Genomic DNA, 16,258 nt, shown 5'->3' with positions numbered 1-16,258 from the left:
GCACTTATGTCAAGGAGAGGAGTTTGCTGTCAAGGAGAGGAGTGTGTGGGAAGCCAGTTCTGGAAGGCTGGAACATTTGGCATCAGACTTGTATGCGTTTACGTTGAAACAGCAGTCACTGAGTGAATGAGGCTTACTTCTGAATGGAAACTGCAAACTATCTCCTTAGAGAAGCATGAGGCGAGGGCATGACATGATAAGCAAAAGCCATATGAGAAAAAAAAAGAGAAAATTGTAATGTTTATCTATCTAAATGTTGGACAGCCTGAGTTGCAGGGGCGGGCAAGACATGCGGCAGAACTAGCTTTGACGCACGGATCCATCTACGTGTCATGCGAATTTCAAAGCTGCACTTTGCCTTCACCTTGACCTAGATAATTGGTTAGGTTAAATCACATTTTTCTTCCACTAGTTTCTATAATATGTAGCTTCCTCCAGCTGGAGCAACTAGAACAGGATGTGATTTTAAAATCGCCAAATGACACATATTAGTTCACAAGAACCCTTTGGAAATGGAGGCAGTTAGATCCTTTAATTCATTCATAAGCTGGCAGAGAAGCTGAGTATTTCCGCAGTGCTTCTTGTGTGAACATAACATTATCCTTTTCATAACTGGAGCTGCCCTGTTACTAATTTTGAAATGGATTGAGCTGAATACTTGCAGGGGCTGATTCTTTTAATCAGAGCAAAATGTTAGTTTTTGGGCTAACAATTCCTAAAATCCGTCAACCTGGGATACATTATCATGGGCTGGGGGACATTTTCAAAGTTCTGTTTTCATTATCCCCTGGATGCAAAGGTTCGTCTCACATCCACAGTTGTGATGTGCTATATATCCCCTATATATGTGATACATATATCAGTACTTTTTCTCCATCATGGTTTTACTTCTCAGTAACTCAAAAAGCAAACATAGGGGGTATGACCCAGATTCTTCTGCACATGGTCAACAAGACACACAAGATCTCCCTCTAGAGAGATCTTTTTCATCCCACATTCCAGTAATGGCTACCCTGACATACTTTCGAAAATTCTACTCCTCCACTACTTCAGTATTAATATGGCCATCTTTCCATGGTCATCTACCTTCAGTGGATATAAAATGACTAGGGAAAATTCATCTTCAAGTTTATTTTTCGTTTCACCATTTGTTGATACTCCAAGCAGAGACTATTTTTCTGAAGTCTCTTCGCGCGGGTGGAAGATTGCCACGTAATTTCTCCCCACACCATCATAACAGGCATACCTTGATATCTATTGAAAACATGTGAAAGTAACTTATTGAGGTAGTGAACTATTGCACCCAGTCCCTTTACTCTGTAGCACAGGTGGCACAGAAAAGCTGACTCGGCATGTATCCCATACAAAGCACATCTCACATGCGAACTTTAGTGCCGAGATAGAAAAGATGGTATTAATTAGCAGTATTTTCAGTTCCAGCCCAAGGGTAATTCTTCATTCACATTTAGGCTTGGATAAATCTATTCTGAATTTAGTCCACCAGAGCTATTTCAGAAGATGCCCTACCCGGAAGAGTACTCAGTAACTTGTAACCCTACAGATGTGATTGAATTGCAATTCCCATCAGTGCTAGCCAGTACAGGTGACGGTGAGGGGGTGAATCCTGCCGCAGTCCAGTAAGTTCCAGAGACCTACATATCATCCACCAGAAAAGTTCTATTGGCACCACTCCATAATTTATCTACACTTTTAATTTGACTTCATGATTTCTATCTTTTTTTTCCTTTTCCTCCTCCTCTCCCCCCACCTCCCCCCCCACCCGCAGATCTCTCTCTGGACGAATAGTTGGCGGGGTCTGGTGGTTTTTCACTCTGATCATCATCTCTTCTTACACTGCCAATCTAGCGGCTTTCTTGACAGTAGAGAGAATGGTGTCTCCTATAGAGAGTGCAGAAGACTTAGCCAAGCAAACAGAGATTGCTTATGGGACTCTGGACGCTGGTTCTACTAAAGAATTCTTCAAGGTAAGAGAACTTCTGTCTTCAATATACAAAGCCAAAATCTCATGCTAGCTCAGAAAATGGAGCATACATAAGGTTCTGTCAAAGTCCATAAATACCCTAGAAACATGGAGTAATTATATGCTTCCACAGATTAGTGAGTAATTACACTTAGCAGCATCAAAAGTAATTACCCTGTGACTTGCAGCACAGGTTTAGAGAATAATAAGTACTTGGTTAGCTCTGCAATTTAATGGCACCATTTACCATATGTAAATATCCTGATGTTACATTTCAAAGGAGCTTACAAAGCAAAACCTTTAGAAATGCACTTCCTTTCAATGTTCTAATGTCCCATGCTTCTCACTTCCCTCTAATGTTCTTTCCAGGTCTCCCAGTCTATTCATGGAATACAGTTCAAATTGTTTGGTTCAACTGCTTTTACTGTTGATTGCATGAGTCACGCTATTTGAATACTGTCTAATTGAGTGGACAGTATCCCCACCCCACCCCACCCCAAGGTCTTTCCTCACCTGAACACCAAATTAGAAGTTCTATGAATTGACCTTTTACTTGCATATATCAAATGCTCTGCCACTCCACTCCGCTGGTATTTAGGGATGGTGGCTGCCTTTCTAGCCTAGCTCCTAATATTCAGACTAAATATTTATTTATTTTTTAGCTTAGAGCTTGGAATTCCCCTGGCTGGTGAATTTTGGGCATCATAATTCCAAACCATTTCCCCAAGCTTCTGCCTTCACTGTAAATGAGTTTCTCATCTCTCTTCCTTTTGAATATTATGCTTGGTGTTCCATAAAATGTGTCCATGTAGTCACAGAGATTATGGCAGAAGCACATAAAGGCAGCACCAGCTCATACAAAACCTTTGTCCACACACCTAGTGACTGTTGGCATAAATCATGTGGTGGCTGTTCACCTCTACAAGCCAGCCCTCTCAGCCTTGGGTACTTTCCTCTTTTTGTCTATGCCATGCGTAGGCACATAGCCCAGCCAATGTGCGTCTTCCTTGGTGTATGAATCTCTGCTCTGTGTATTAACACGTGCTAAGAGCAGTGGATTTATGCTATTCTGGACAGAGATCTAAAATAGCGGTTTTTGAGAAGATGTGGACGTACATGAAGTCAGCTGAGCCCTCTGTTTTCGTGCCGACAACAGAAGAGGGAATGAAGCGTGTGAGGAGATCCAAAGGGAAGTATGCCTACCTGCTAGAGTCTACCATGAATGAGTACATTGAGCAGAGAAAGCCCTGTGACACCATGAAGGTGGGAGGTAACTTGGATTCCAAAGGCTATGGCATTGCAACGCCAAAAGGTTCACCACTGAGGTAGGTAGAGTCAATTGTGTTCCTTCTTTTGTTTTCTGCCACTCAAGCAGTCTGTACATCCATAAATGTAATATCAGTCTCAGTTTCCAGAACAGAAATAATGAAAATGTAAGAGGAGGGAGGGAAAAACAATGATGTGTTGGAAGTTAACTATCAGGTTGCTGTTTAATGGCGAAAGAAGTGTCCCATTCTTCAGGTACTGCTCAATGCAGTAGTCTCACTCCCTATATATTATTTTCAATTAATACAGAAGCAACTGTGTATGAATATCAGAGATTGTCTGGTGTACTGGCTAACATAACTTTAGTTTGAAGCAACTGAGCAGATTTTGTGATCCATTGACAATTCATTGCATAAAAAGAGCAATGTATATTTTAGCCCTTGTTTGGATTCAAACTTTAAAAAATTCTAGCAGTATACATATTTCATATGTGTATGTCTCAACAAAGAGATGCAAATCTGCTCAGGACAAATAAATGGAAAAGCTAAGTGTTTTCCTTTTAGCTAGGCAATACATCACTGGAAGATTATTTTGCTTAGCTTGTTACCCTTAGCAACCCACAACAGCATTAGTCAAATCTGTGGGCCAAAATGCTAGAGAAGAAGGTATGACTGGCTTCACACACTCAATGCCTACAAGGTAGTATAACGTATAACCATAACATACAGCAGCATGGTGGCAACACAGTGCAAATGAAACACATAAGGGAACACACAAAGCAACAAGAGTGATACATCAGTGTTAACTTCACCCAGAAAACAACCATAATTCTCATTCTGTATCTACTGTCCATAGTCTCAACATTCTTGTTGGATTTTCTCACTAATATCACAACACCCAATAGAGAGACAGTTTCAGGTTTTAATGTGACCTTTGTGTTTTAAATCTATAGGTGTTGAATCTTTTAAAAGAATCCAGTTGTTTCAAAGTGTAACATAACATTTTTGCATTCAAACAACTGTGATATTTCAGCTCAAAAATATCAAAGAAAGTATGTGGGGGGGGAGGTATCACATGTTGATTCAATTTGTCATTCAAGATATCTCTTTTCCAAGACAAATGAACATAGGTTTGTTGGGGAAGGAAAGATAGGTTCTTTATTGATTTCCTGGTTTTGTAGAAAAAGCCAATAGAGAACACTTTGCTTTTCCATTTGGATTGATGGTGCTGCTTTGAAACATATGGTCCCAATTTTCTGTTTCATAACATTTGTGTTTTTTTGTAATCATTTTAGCCATTACCCTGAATACTATATGCTCTTCAGGCATAATATGGCATTTCTCTCCACTGTGGGGACTGACCAAGAAGCACATCCTCTTCTGTGACTGATAGAACTGATGGGCCTTTTTTCTTTAGGTTTCTATCCAAGTCAGCAGAAATGTGGCCATTGAAGTCGATGAGATCAGAACTGTTTACATACATATAAAAATGATTCCACAGAAGCGATAAATGAAGTGGGTAGAATTCTGACAACAGAGGAGTGGGTCATTATCAAAATGCTGGGTGTATTATATTAAATGTTCCCCTTCAGCGTCCCACTCATGTAGGCTAAATAAGAGAGTTAATATGCTATTAGAAGCAGAGCCTACTTAATAAGGAAAGACTATCAGTTTTTTTTTTCTAGCATTAATTGCCTCTGTCTGCATTTAGCAAATTAGCCAGGTTTGGGTTTTTCATTGATAAATTTTCAGAGAGCAAAGTTTCATGTGCATATGTTATGTCTCGAGTACATAGTTCTGAAATATTTGTGGATACCTGGAGGGATCATAAGAGGGGGAAATAAACATTTGCCTTAAGGATTGGCACAAATCAGTGTGTAGACTGGACACTCAATTTCCAAATGAAAGCAAGACTAATTCTTATAAAAGGAAAGAGGAAAGTGTGATATAGATAGATTTGCAGAGCAATACCATACGTTCTTTTCTATAACTGTGTGATAAACAAGCAGGACAACAGTTATGAGCAACATTTGGTAGATGCTAAACACTGTATGGAGTCTCCTAAAAACAACCCTGCAGACTCACCTTTTGACAGGAACCAAAATTACCCTATTTATCCTTATAGCGGATTACGTTTAGCTAAGTCAACACCTTTAATTTTGCTTTTGTTTTTTTTATAATCTGGCCAATTCTGATCTGCACCATCATTCCTACTCCTTGCCTTCATTATGTCACAAGCTGTCATTCTTAGCCATCCTTGTTGTACATTGATCAGGCTACAGGCACATGAAGCTTAACATCACAGTGCTTTGATGTTTAGTGAGAAGTAAGTCGTAATATGTTCAGTGGAATTTACCCCCTAATAAGTAAAGCACTGCAGCATTAAAGTGGTTCTTCCTTCAATCAGACTTATAATATTTTGCACATTACAATGTGCACTGGCCACAATGCTCTTTTACATTGCAAAAAAAATCATCATTTCTTTCACTTTAACTTCCACAGGAATGATCAAGGGATCACATAGGAGGCTCATGCCTGATGAGTAAAAATGGCATACTGGACAGTTTCAGCCTGCTTCTATGCCACAAAATAAGTACTAATTTGAAGAAGATTGCCCCATAGAACCCCAAAAATGGTACAAAAGTGATATCCAGCTTGACATGGAGTCTGAAGTAGAAATGCAAACACAACGAGCTTTACAGAAATGTGATCTTTTTTCCACAAAACAAAACAGTAACAACAATAATAGCAACAGAGCCCAAAACCAAATGCTACGAATTGTATACTCCTGAGTTCTGTTCACCAACACTCTCCAAGAGAAGGAACTGCTTGTAGGAAAAATGAAGTGTGCTAAGGTCTCTTTGAAGCAAAATGGGTCAGGAACAAAGATTCCAGATGCCTTTATCACCCTAGGCAGGGGATCCACAATACAAAGGAAACACTTCAGGCCAGTGGTGGGATTCAGCAGGTTCGCACCAGTTCTACAGAACCGGTAGCTAATGTATTATTGGTTCTGCAGAACCGTTTGTTGGCCTGCTGAATCCCACCACTGATCCTGGCCAGTGGTGGGATTCAGCAGGTTCGCACCAGTTCTACAGAACCGGTAGCTAATTTATTATTGATTCTGCAGAACCGTTTGTTGGCCTGCTGAATCCCACCACTGCTTCAGGAGTACCGTCTTTAAAGCTCTTAAAAAATAAAACACAACTTCAGATACAAATATGCCCTGGCCAAAATCCTGCTTGCATAACTTTATGTAGTGGAGGCTGATGATGTCACCAACTGGTGCCAATAAATTTTAATTTAAATTAATTATATGCTTCCTATTGCCCTGTTTTAGATTGGGAGGCCCCCTCAGGGTCCTTTTTTATCTGGGAAAGCCTTTGGGAGTCTCAGGTTGCGAGAAGGGATACTTTAATCACCAAAATCCAGTGGTGCACAAGTATGTGCATTTGAGACAGAGACAAGAGCTAGCGCATCAGTACTGAACAGGCAAAATCACATTGCTGCAAAATAAGCTCTCCAAAACTGCAGAAAGCAAATTAGTAAAGAACACTCTCTCGCTCTCGCATCTCTCACACACACATACGAGGTCAGTTTTGTAAAAACTCAAAGAAGAATTGAGGGGAAGGTAGAAACCTATTTTGTAATTGGCTTTCCTTCTCAAAATGGTAACCTTTAAGCAAAGCTCCCTGGAGGCACAATGAACTTGTATGCCAATTATTCCAAGTCATTTAAATGAATAAAAATGTTCTCTATCAAACGTTCAAGAAAACTAACACACTTCAGAAGAAATGGGCTAGCCACCTCCATTTTTCATCAAGGATTCTAGGACTGTCAGCTACTAGAAGATGCCAAATGAGCTACAAAGAAAAACCAATTACTTCCAGTATAGTCTCTTTGGGAAGAAAAATACAGTGGAACAAACAATATGTGAGTGTAGCAGAATGATCTGTACTTACAGAACAACAAAGGGCTTATTGAGCTTTTTCATACCATATATACCCACGCAGGTATTAAAATATTCTTTCAGTTCACTGATAAGAACATCTGAAATTGTTAAACAACAATGGTACAAACAGGTTTGTGCTGTTCTTAAAGTGCAGAAATAATATGTTGAAGATGCGTCAACATTGTATCATCACTGCTGGCACTTAAAACATTGCTCCCATACAAGGAAAGTTCACATAAGGGATCCTGGGCACATGCCAGGATTGGTCATAAGCACTAGTAAAGGGTACTGGGACGTGGTGGCGCTGCGGGCTAAACCGCAGAAGCCTGTGCTGCAGGGTCAGAAGACCAAGCGGTCGTAAGATCGAATCCACGCGACGGAGTGAGCTCCCGTCGCTTATCCCAGCTCCCGCCAACCTAGCGGTTCGAAAGCATGCAAATGCAAGTAGATAAATAGGGACCACCTTGGTGTGAAGGTGACAGCGTTCCGTGTCTAAGTCGCACTGGCCATGTGACCACGGAAGATTGTCTTCGGACAAACGCTGGCTCTATGGCTTGGAAACGGGGATGAGCACTGCCCCCTAGAGTCGAACATGACTGGACAAAAATTGTCAAGGGGAACCTTTACCTTTACCTTTACTAGTAAAGGTAAAGGTTCACCTTGACATTTACTCCAGTCGTGTCTCTAGGGTGCGGTGCTCATCCCCGTTTCCAAGCCATAGATCCAGCGTTTGTCCGAAGACAGTTTCCGTGGTCACATGGCCAGTGCGACTAGACATGGAGCACCATTACCTTCCCAACGAGGTGATACCTATTTATCTACTCGCATTTTTACATGCTTTCGAACTGTTAGGTTGGCAGGTTTCGTGTCTTCTCCTTCCAGGCCTCTCTCGGCATCAGGCTCTTCAGCCTCACCTCCTGACTCACGCGGGTGATCCGGGTAGACCTAGGTGGGAGCAGGCGTTCTGCCAAGTATCAAGGTCCTAAACCATTTAGGGCCTTATAAGTAAGCATTAAAACTTTGAAGTCAACGCGGAAACGAATGAGCAGCCAATGCAATGCGGCCAGAGTTGGAGAAATGTGTTGGTATTTTCTCACTCCAGTAAGGAGTCTGGCTGCAGCGTTCTGCACCACCTGAAGTTTCCGCATCAGCTTCAAAGGTAGCCCCACATACAGCGCGTTACAGTGGTCTAATCTTGAGATTACGAGCTCATGCACCAAGGTGGTGAGTGCCCCCTTGTCGAAATAGGGCCACAGCCAGGCAATCTGCCAGAGGTGGAAAGAGGTGGTACGGACTACCGACACCACCTGCATTTCCATGGTGAGCGTCGGGTCCAGATGTATGCCCAAGCTGCGGACCCCACTCTTCGCGGCCAAGGTCGCGCCCCCCCAAACGTGAGAGAGTCTCCCAAGCTGCCAACCACGGGACCTCCCACCCTCAGAACTTCCATCTTGTCCGGGTTCAGCCTCAGCCCATTCTCCTGCATCCATCCCAGTACAGTCCCCAGGCAGCGCTGAAGGGACAGGACGGCATCACCTGCAGTAGGTGAAAAGGAGATGTAGAGCTGGATGTCATGGACTGAGTTGCGGAGACAAATCTCCTGCCCCTCCTGCACACACAGATGCATGCATGCCCCTCCCATGCATGCACAGCCCCTCCCACACATGTACGGACCCCTCACCCCCTCCACCCGCACACTAAACCGGACCATGGAGGCAAAAAGGATGGAGACCACTGACATAGGGTACTGGAAATGTAGTGCTCCTGTTTGTGCCTGGGGAGGGCTACCTGCTCCCGCCACCACCTCTTCTGCTTCCATCCCCTCTGTGCTGCACTGCCATGGCAGGCACATGCTCAGAGGCAATGGCAGGCTCCCGACAGGGAAGCCAGGCCCACTGCCTCCGAGGATGGTCCCTGCAGCATTGAAGGTAATGGCAGAGAAGGGAGCAAACAGGTGGAGGTGATGGGATCAGTGGGAAGGGGATGGGCGGATAACGTCTTTTGCTGAAGCAAACGAAACTCCAAAGGGAAAAATGTTTAGTGTTTTGTTTTTCTTTGGCAAAATGGAATCCCCGAACTGAGTCATTAAATAAAAAATGAACCATTCCAGTTCGTTGGGCTTTTTCCCGTGATTCATTTTTTGTTCTTCTCTAGTTGTGGCACTAAAAAGTATGCAAATTACAAAGCATAGGGATATCTGGTGTGGTGTTTTTTTTTACTACAATGCTTTTACTACTACTTCTAGCCTGCATGGTGCTGCTAGCTGGGGGATTTTGGGGAGATGGGGTTCACAACACTAAGTCTCTTGAGCTCTCATACATTCTTCTTTGGAAATTGTTTCTACTCTGTGGAATAATCAGATTAAGTACATAGCTTCTGACCTATCGACTTCAGTGGAATCCTGAGGATTTAAAACAAATTAAGGCCATTCTTTCTTTCTTTCTTTCTTTCTTTCTTTCTTTCTTTCTTTCTTTCTTTCTTTCTTTCTTTCTTTCTTTCTTTCTTTCTTTCTGTTAAATGTTGTGAAACGTGTGAAGTGTTCTTTGAGTTGTGTATTGTTTTGAATATTTTGCACTTGTTAAAACTGATATTTTAAAAAGAAATGCTTTCTGTTCCTTCAAGGGAAACTATTACTAACTGTTGTTTTTTATATGTCTTTTGTGACAAGAGGATCACTCAGGAGGAATAGGCGAGCCAGACTTCCCTCCCCCATTCTGAAATTATTATCTGTGTGGGATTTTATCGCATTTATGTGGGAAAGGCCAAATTATGGAGCCACAGCTGCAGCTTGACAAATAACCCCTACACTGCTCTTGTGCTTAATTGTTTCCAAAAGCAACCCTATGTCAATGGTTGGAGATTAGATGTTCCATTCTACCAATTCAGCCGCTGTAGAAGATGGCACCCAGCATGAGCAGCCATTACTTAAAGCAACTCCATCTTTGCCACTCTGTTCCCTGTAGGATCTTTTGCACTACAAAATGGCCTCCAGTTTCAGGGAGTGTTATGATTCCCCCTCCACAGTGGTTGTTGCTGTTTTTCCTAATTTCAAGGGATACAAACTAATTGGGGAAGATTCCTGGAGCAGACTAAAAGGGTGCTGGTTCACCGATCCCTTGTTGTCACATGACTTACCAAGTGTTCTCCGCCTGTTACTCATTGAGTGTTATCTATTCATTTTAAAGAAACCCAGTAAACCTGGCAGTGTTAAAACTGAACGAGCAGGGGCTTTTGGACAAATTGAAAAACAAATGGTGGTACGACAAGGGCGAGTGCGGCAGCGGGGGAGGTGACTCCAAGGTCAGCCTCAGTAAGAAAAACCTAGTGGGTATAAATGGCATGGATAGTAACCAGCAACCGCACTGCCAAACACAGCTTTGTGTTCAAACTCTTGGGGAGAGAGCCAAACAGCACTGGATGGTCCTTGTTGCTGGAGGAGAACATGCACCCTGCTTAATGCATAAGGACATGGGAAAGGCATATGTGGGATTAGATGTGATGCCTGCATGGCCATGGCGGCAACCCTTCATACAACGGAAGGGATTTAAAATCACTCCCGTCCATTGCACTAAAGCTTCCATAGGACAATGTCCACCGCCCCTGCCTTTCGCTACCTTCCACCCTTAAAGCTTCTGTTGGGTCTCTTGAGCATGACCATGGATAGGGGAACTGAGATACTGTGCAAGGTTTGGCTTCTGGCTGGCCAGAAAGATCAGAATGGCCAGCAGTCACCAGCCTTGGCAAGACCGTTGCAAGTATCTCCTGGCAGGTGGCTAAGGTTGCTGGTTACTCAAAGTGATATAGTAATACTCCTCTTGCTCTGCTGGAGCAACGAAGGGTGTGGATGCGCTGGGAGCGGTGGGGATGGATGGAATGCAAGAGGGGTGGGGAGGGCTGGCCAGACGGAGTATTCAATCATATCACTTTGTAAATGTATGAGTTTTACAATGAATGCTGTGAATGAACTGTCTGTGATGAATAACATAAAATAACATTGGTAATGTTATTTATGTTATTTCCCCCCTGGTTTGAAGAGGTCCCGTAAACCTAGCGGTTTTGAAACTCAGTGAGCAAGGCGTCTTAGACAAGCTGAAAAGCAAATGGTGGTACGATAAAGGGGAGTGTGGAAGCAAAGACTCCGGAAGTAAGGTCAGTTACCCCTGACGAGGTCATGCATACCCATTAAACGAACTAAGTGTGTTGCCAGCGATCCCCTTGGCCGTCTTAGTACATGTTTGAGGCATATCAGCTCCCTCAAAGTTTATAGTTCCTCTTGACATGAGTGGTAATATCCCTTTAATGCAAAGACGTGTATAGAAGCAGCAAAATAGCAGATGGCATGTTAGAACTTCAAAAAGAAAGTAAGCCCATGCTAGAGAAGCAGTAACCTTTATACACACATTCCTATAGCACAGGCATAATTAACATTGTAAACTAATTATACTGTTTTTGCTTCAAATCCAGCAATGATCTGGGTATTTCTGAACTACTTTGCCACATAAAAGAGCAATGAAAATAACTGCAAGCCTGCAAGCAAATAATACTATAAAAATTGAAGGGCCATGCATTAGAACAAAAGACAATTAGAAGGTAGACAATGTCCCATTTTTAAAAAATAAAATTAACTTCTGGTTTAGAAGACATAGCAGAAAGCAGAGAAGAAACATGGAAGAGGGAAAAGGAAAACAAAATAGTTTAAAGATAAATGGGTGAAATTGCTACTGATTAGATGTCGGCAGCAAATAAAACAGTGTTGGGGCTGTCCCTAGATGGTTTATGCACTTCCAAAATCTGGGCAGATTAGAAGAATCTCACACAACTAATGAAAGAGAACACGGACTGAAGTTTCTGAGTGCTAGGAGTGTGACAAAATCTTGTCAATGTTTGTTTCATTTGGGTCAAGACAAGCTGTCTTGATACAGCAAAGCAACCTGAGAACTGTTCTCCGACCACCGTGAGAGTTCTTTCCTCCTCAGCAGGAGTGCTCCCCGCTCCACCCCCATGGTGGTTGCACACTTTATACAAAACGTCCCAGGTGTCTTTTCCTTTCCTAAAACCCGCTTTACAGGCAAGCTGATTGTCCACAAAGATGCAAACAGTCTAACAGTTCCACACTGTCAAGGTCCATGCAACAAGGGAACTGTTTGTGTTCTTACATGTTGCACAACTGTACACAAAGCATTCCTGGAAAGAAGCAAGTACAAGCTGAAGCCTTTTTTTTTTTTTTAAACTTGCCCCCTCCAGGGAAAATATGTGCAGAATTTCCGGTTCAGATTGGAAGCACAAATCATATACCTACCACCGGCTTAGAACAAGAACATGAAGAGGGAACCCCTGAAGAAAGCCATTTGTGGATGATCTTATACAATGTGAAGGAAGGGGAGAAAGCAGAAAACAGAGAGTGGCCAGACCATTCGAGTGCATCAGAAAATGAGAGTATGATAAAGATTTGGATAGAGCTTCACAAGCCCTTGGGAACATCCAGGCAGAACCCAGGTTTTAGGCGCTCAGCTAAAAGAAAGGAAGCAGGAACCTAGATAATACAGTCCAGGATCTTAGAAAGAAAAGGAAGAAGGTGAACTGCCCACCTAAGAAATGAAAGACATCAAGAGAGCTTTTCAAGAGACCAAGGGAAATCATGCATATACTGAAGAAGGAGCATGGTGTCAGGATCAGTTCTCTTTGCCCAAAATATTCTGACATGTTTCTGTTACATTGCAATCATGTGTGATTCTAACCAAAGATAAATGCCATTACATTCAATGAGAATTACCTCTACATAAATGGTAATCGGTATAGTGACTATTGATAGGAAATTACATTGGGGGAGATTATCCAAGTGGCTCTAGCTGCAAATGGATTTCTTCTCCAAAATTAAAAAGCAATAAAACAGTTTCAAGGAAACTAATAAAGAAATGTGATAGGATATATAATGATAAATTCAGTTAAGTGCACTGATAATATAAAGAATACTAAAGATGCTTGAAAATGTAGCCATTATGTCAGCATCTGAAGGAACTCTCTATAAAAATCCAGGGTGCACTTTCTAACCTCAAACTGACTTGATTTTCCTGGGAGTGTATTGAAATCCTGCTATGCTCCTCACCCAGTGGAATTCCCAAAACTAGAAAGCTTTCTTCTATGAAAGGGGGGGGGGAGAGAGAGAGAGAGAGAGAGAGAGAGAGAAGAGAGAAGCAGATTTCCAATTTTGGTGCAAAGCAAAACATACCATTTTTCCTGTCCTTTTTTTCTCCAAAAAAGGAGAAAACTTGTTTAGCCATACTCTCAGTGGAAGTTCTAATCCAGAAAAAAAACTTGACTTTTCCCTTTCTTCTCTTCTTTCCTAGCAGTGTGGATCACCTTAATGCATGCCTTCCGTCCATATTTTCTGGCTTCTCTGTCTTCCTTATCTTTTTTCCCCCTACAAAACCAGATGGGTATGTTCAGGCAGGCTACCTACATGCCTGTTTAACCCCCACCCCCCATGTACTTCTTATTTCTGTTATCTTTGCCTCCCCATTTTTCTTCCCACCTAAACTCAAATCTTGTCCAGAACATCCTTCTCCTTCCCCTCTAACTGTGTTGAATGCATTTCTTTCCCTCATCTTGTGTACCGGTCCCATCTTCATTGCACTAGAAATAATCATGGTGTACAGTAACCCTAAGGCAATCACTGAGGTTTAAACCTCAGTCTCTTTTTTGTGGCACTAGAGCATACATAGAAGAAATGAGAAGGGAGAAGGTCTACCAGTGTCTCTCTTTCTTTCTTCTAATAGTAATTCTCTGCAAAGGGCCACTGAGAGACTTTGTTTTCATTAAATGTCTGGCAGTAAAGCTTCAAAGCCTTTTAATAGTAGCAAATAATTACATGTCACCAAATCAATTCTGACATATGGTGACCCTTTTCAAGTATAGAGTATTCAGAAGTAGTTTATCATTGCCTCTTCTATGGATGCTCTTGGGCCATGCAGCTGCCCAAGGCTACACAGGCTGGTTTTTCTTCTGAGAGGCACAGTGGAGAATTGAACTACAGTACCAACCTCTGGTTCCACAGCCAGATGCCTAACTCACTCAGCTCTCCAGACCTTTTAACCGTCCAAGATTCTCCATTTTCAAATAAAAACCAGCTTGCATTTATCTTTTTCAAACAACTTTAACATTTGGAGAAGGGGGGGGGAGAGAAAGGCTTCCTTGTTCTTCAAGGAGATCTAATTGCCTGTTCCAGCTCAATCATTTTGTAAAGTACCGCATTGTGGCATTGTGAGGTTGATAGAAAGAGGTTGATAGAAAAATCTAATTCTATTCTTCTCTTCAACATGTTATTTGTATTTTAATAACTCTCCTGCTAGGTGCTAAATGCTCTGCTCCTGATCCTAGTCAAACAATGGATCCATTTACACAGAAAAAGCATCATCCCCCACCAGTTACAAAAAGAATCAGCTGTTACCATGTAAATGATGAGTAACCATTTAAATGTGTGGTTTGAGGGCTTTCTTGGTGCATTCATCCATGGGCTGTATTTATTAGAAAAATCCTGCAGCTGTTAAATTCCAAACAGAATGATTTTGGCTCTGATCCCATTTGCCAGCATCAATGATAGGAAATCTCAAGGGTTAGTGAGGTATTGTAGCTACTTTAAATATCAGATATTGCAGTCCACACAATAGGGTATAGAAGGAGGGACACATTTACGTGAATTCTATGATCCCAGTGTAGATCACATTAATTGCATGTTCTTGGAGAGTAAAAATCAAACATGTGAATTTCATGTCATAGTTGTGGCAGCTTCGTGGCGTGCCATATGTAGAATCTGCATGCCTGGGCTCATGGAAAAATATGTCTGTAAAAGAGGGATTAATCTAGCATTGGAAGTTCTGAATATTTTAGAATTATACAAGTAAAATACACCGACTATTAATAAGAAAGATGCATTCACTGGCATTTCAACAGATTAAAATGAAAAAGTTCTTCAAATTCTGACCTACTTTGTCGGGGAAAAAGATGAATAGAGAAAATTGGAGCCCCAGAGCTTCTTTGCTCTACCTAAGCATGTGAAGATTTCAACCCACTGACTAGAGAGTCCATGTGGGCATCTAGTTCTCTGCTGCTGGGTGCCCAACGTAGCATCCTTTCTCTGCTGAGATCCACTGCATTCTTAGAATCTCACACATGTGGCTGTGGAACCTGGTGCAGAGGTCAGGTTACCTGTGCAGCAGGTAATGGGCTTGAGACAACAAGTACAAGTACAAGCGGCAGATTCATTTTCTGCAGCTTGTACTAGATGCTGCTAATGGCATGCCAAAGTGGCACATTCGGTTTTGTGTGTCAGTACTGGATGCTGCTGTGTGTGGGTTAGCTAACCGATGCATGCTAGTGTGATTATAGGTGAGTGGGAAAAGAATAAGGTGAGCACACAGTTTTATTTAGAGTTACTTGGCATAAACAGAATCACACATCCTATCTTTTTTTAAAAAAAATATGGGGATAGGAACACATGTCCTGAATGGAATACTATAGATCAGCACAACACACTTGTCCTGTAGACTGTCACACTTCTTGTAATTCTAATTTTTACAATTGTTACATGGATTTGGCAGGTACAGGGTGCCAAAATGTATACTACAAATAGCCCATAGCGAGAAGTGCGTATTCCTTTAGTGCAGAGAAGAAAAAAATGTCACAGCAGGAACTTTTCACACCTTCTGTAGTTTGCAGATTAGCTTTCTCTCAGTTTTGTTACTGGGTCTGCTAACGTTCAGTGACAAATGTGACTGCTCAGCCATGAAGACTGCCTGAGTTGTACCTCTTGAATACTGATGCTTTTTCATCTTCTAATGTTGGACTATCTGCAAAATAAAGTACAGCCTGAATTTTGTATTTTAGATACAGAACATTCAGCAGATACAGCTGCTGTAGCTTACAATATCCACAGGCATGTTCACTGTACATTCTGCAAAATTTTCTCCATTTCTGTCCTTTAAAGAAAAAACCTACTTGACCTTTTCCATTAAAAAACATGAAGTATTCAACTTTTATTCTTCCTCTGCCTAAAGACTTGTG

General features: G+C 41.9%; 1 protein-coding gene across 11 annotated transcripts in view; it reads left to right on the top strand.

Annotated features, from left to right (window-relative positions):
- Nucleotides 1-16,258, top strand: part of GRIA1 (glutamate ionotropic receptor AMPA type subunit 1) — a 260,702-nt gene that overhangs the window by 231,772 nt on the left and 12,672 nt on the right. For 4 of the 11 annotated variants that reach the window (XM_078385616.1, XM_020796934.3, XM_078385617.1 and 1 more), the window contains 3 exons: nt 1,787-1,985; nt 3,059-3,306; nt 11,233-11,347. In XM_078385616.1, coding sequence (XP_078241742.1) covers nt 1,787-1,985; nt 3,059-3,306; nt 11,233-11,347 — 562 coding nt within the window. Of the gene's footprint in view, nt 1-1,786; nt 1,986-2,350; nt 3,307-10,383; nt 10,499-11,232; nt 11,352-16,258 lie in introns of those variants that run through there. The other 7 variants (XM_072990035.2, XM_020796935.3, XR_013541837.1 and 4 more) reach the window with 6 other exon arrangements.

Source organism: Pogona vitticeps, chromosome 2 (assembly GCF_051106095.1).
Source record: "Pogona vitticeps strain Pit_001003342236 chromosome 2, PviZW2.1, whole genome shotgun sequence".
Lineage (NCBI taxonomy): Eukaryota > Metazoa > Chordata > Lepidosauria > Squamata > Agamidae > Pogona > Pogona vitticeps.
This window is presented reverse-complemented; position numbering and strand designations above follow the sequence as displayed.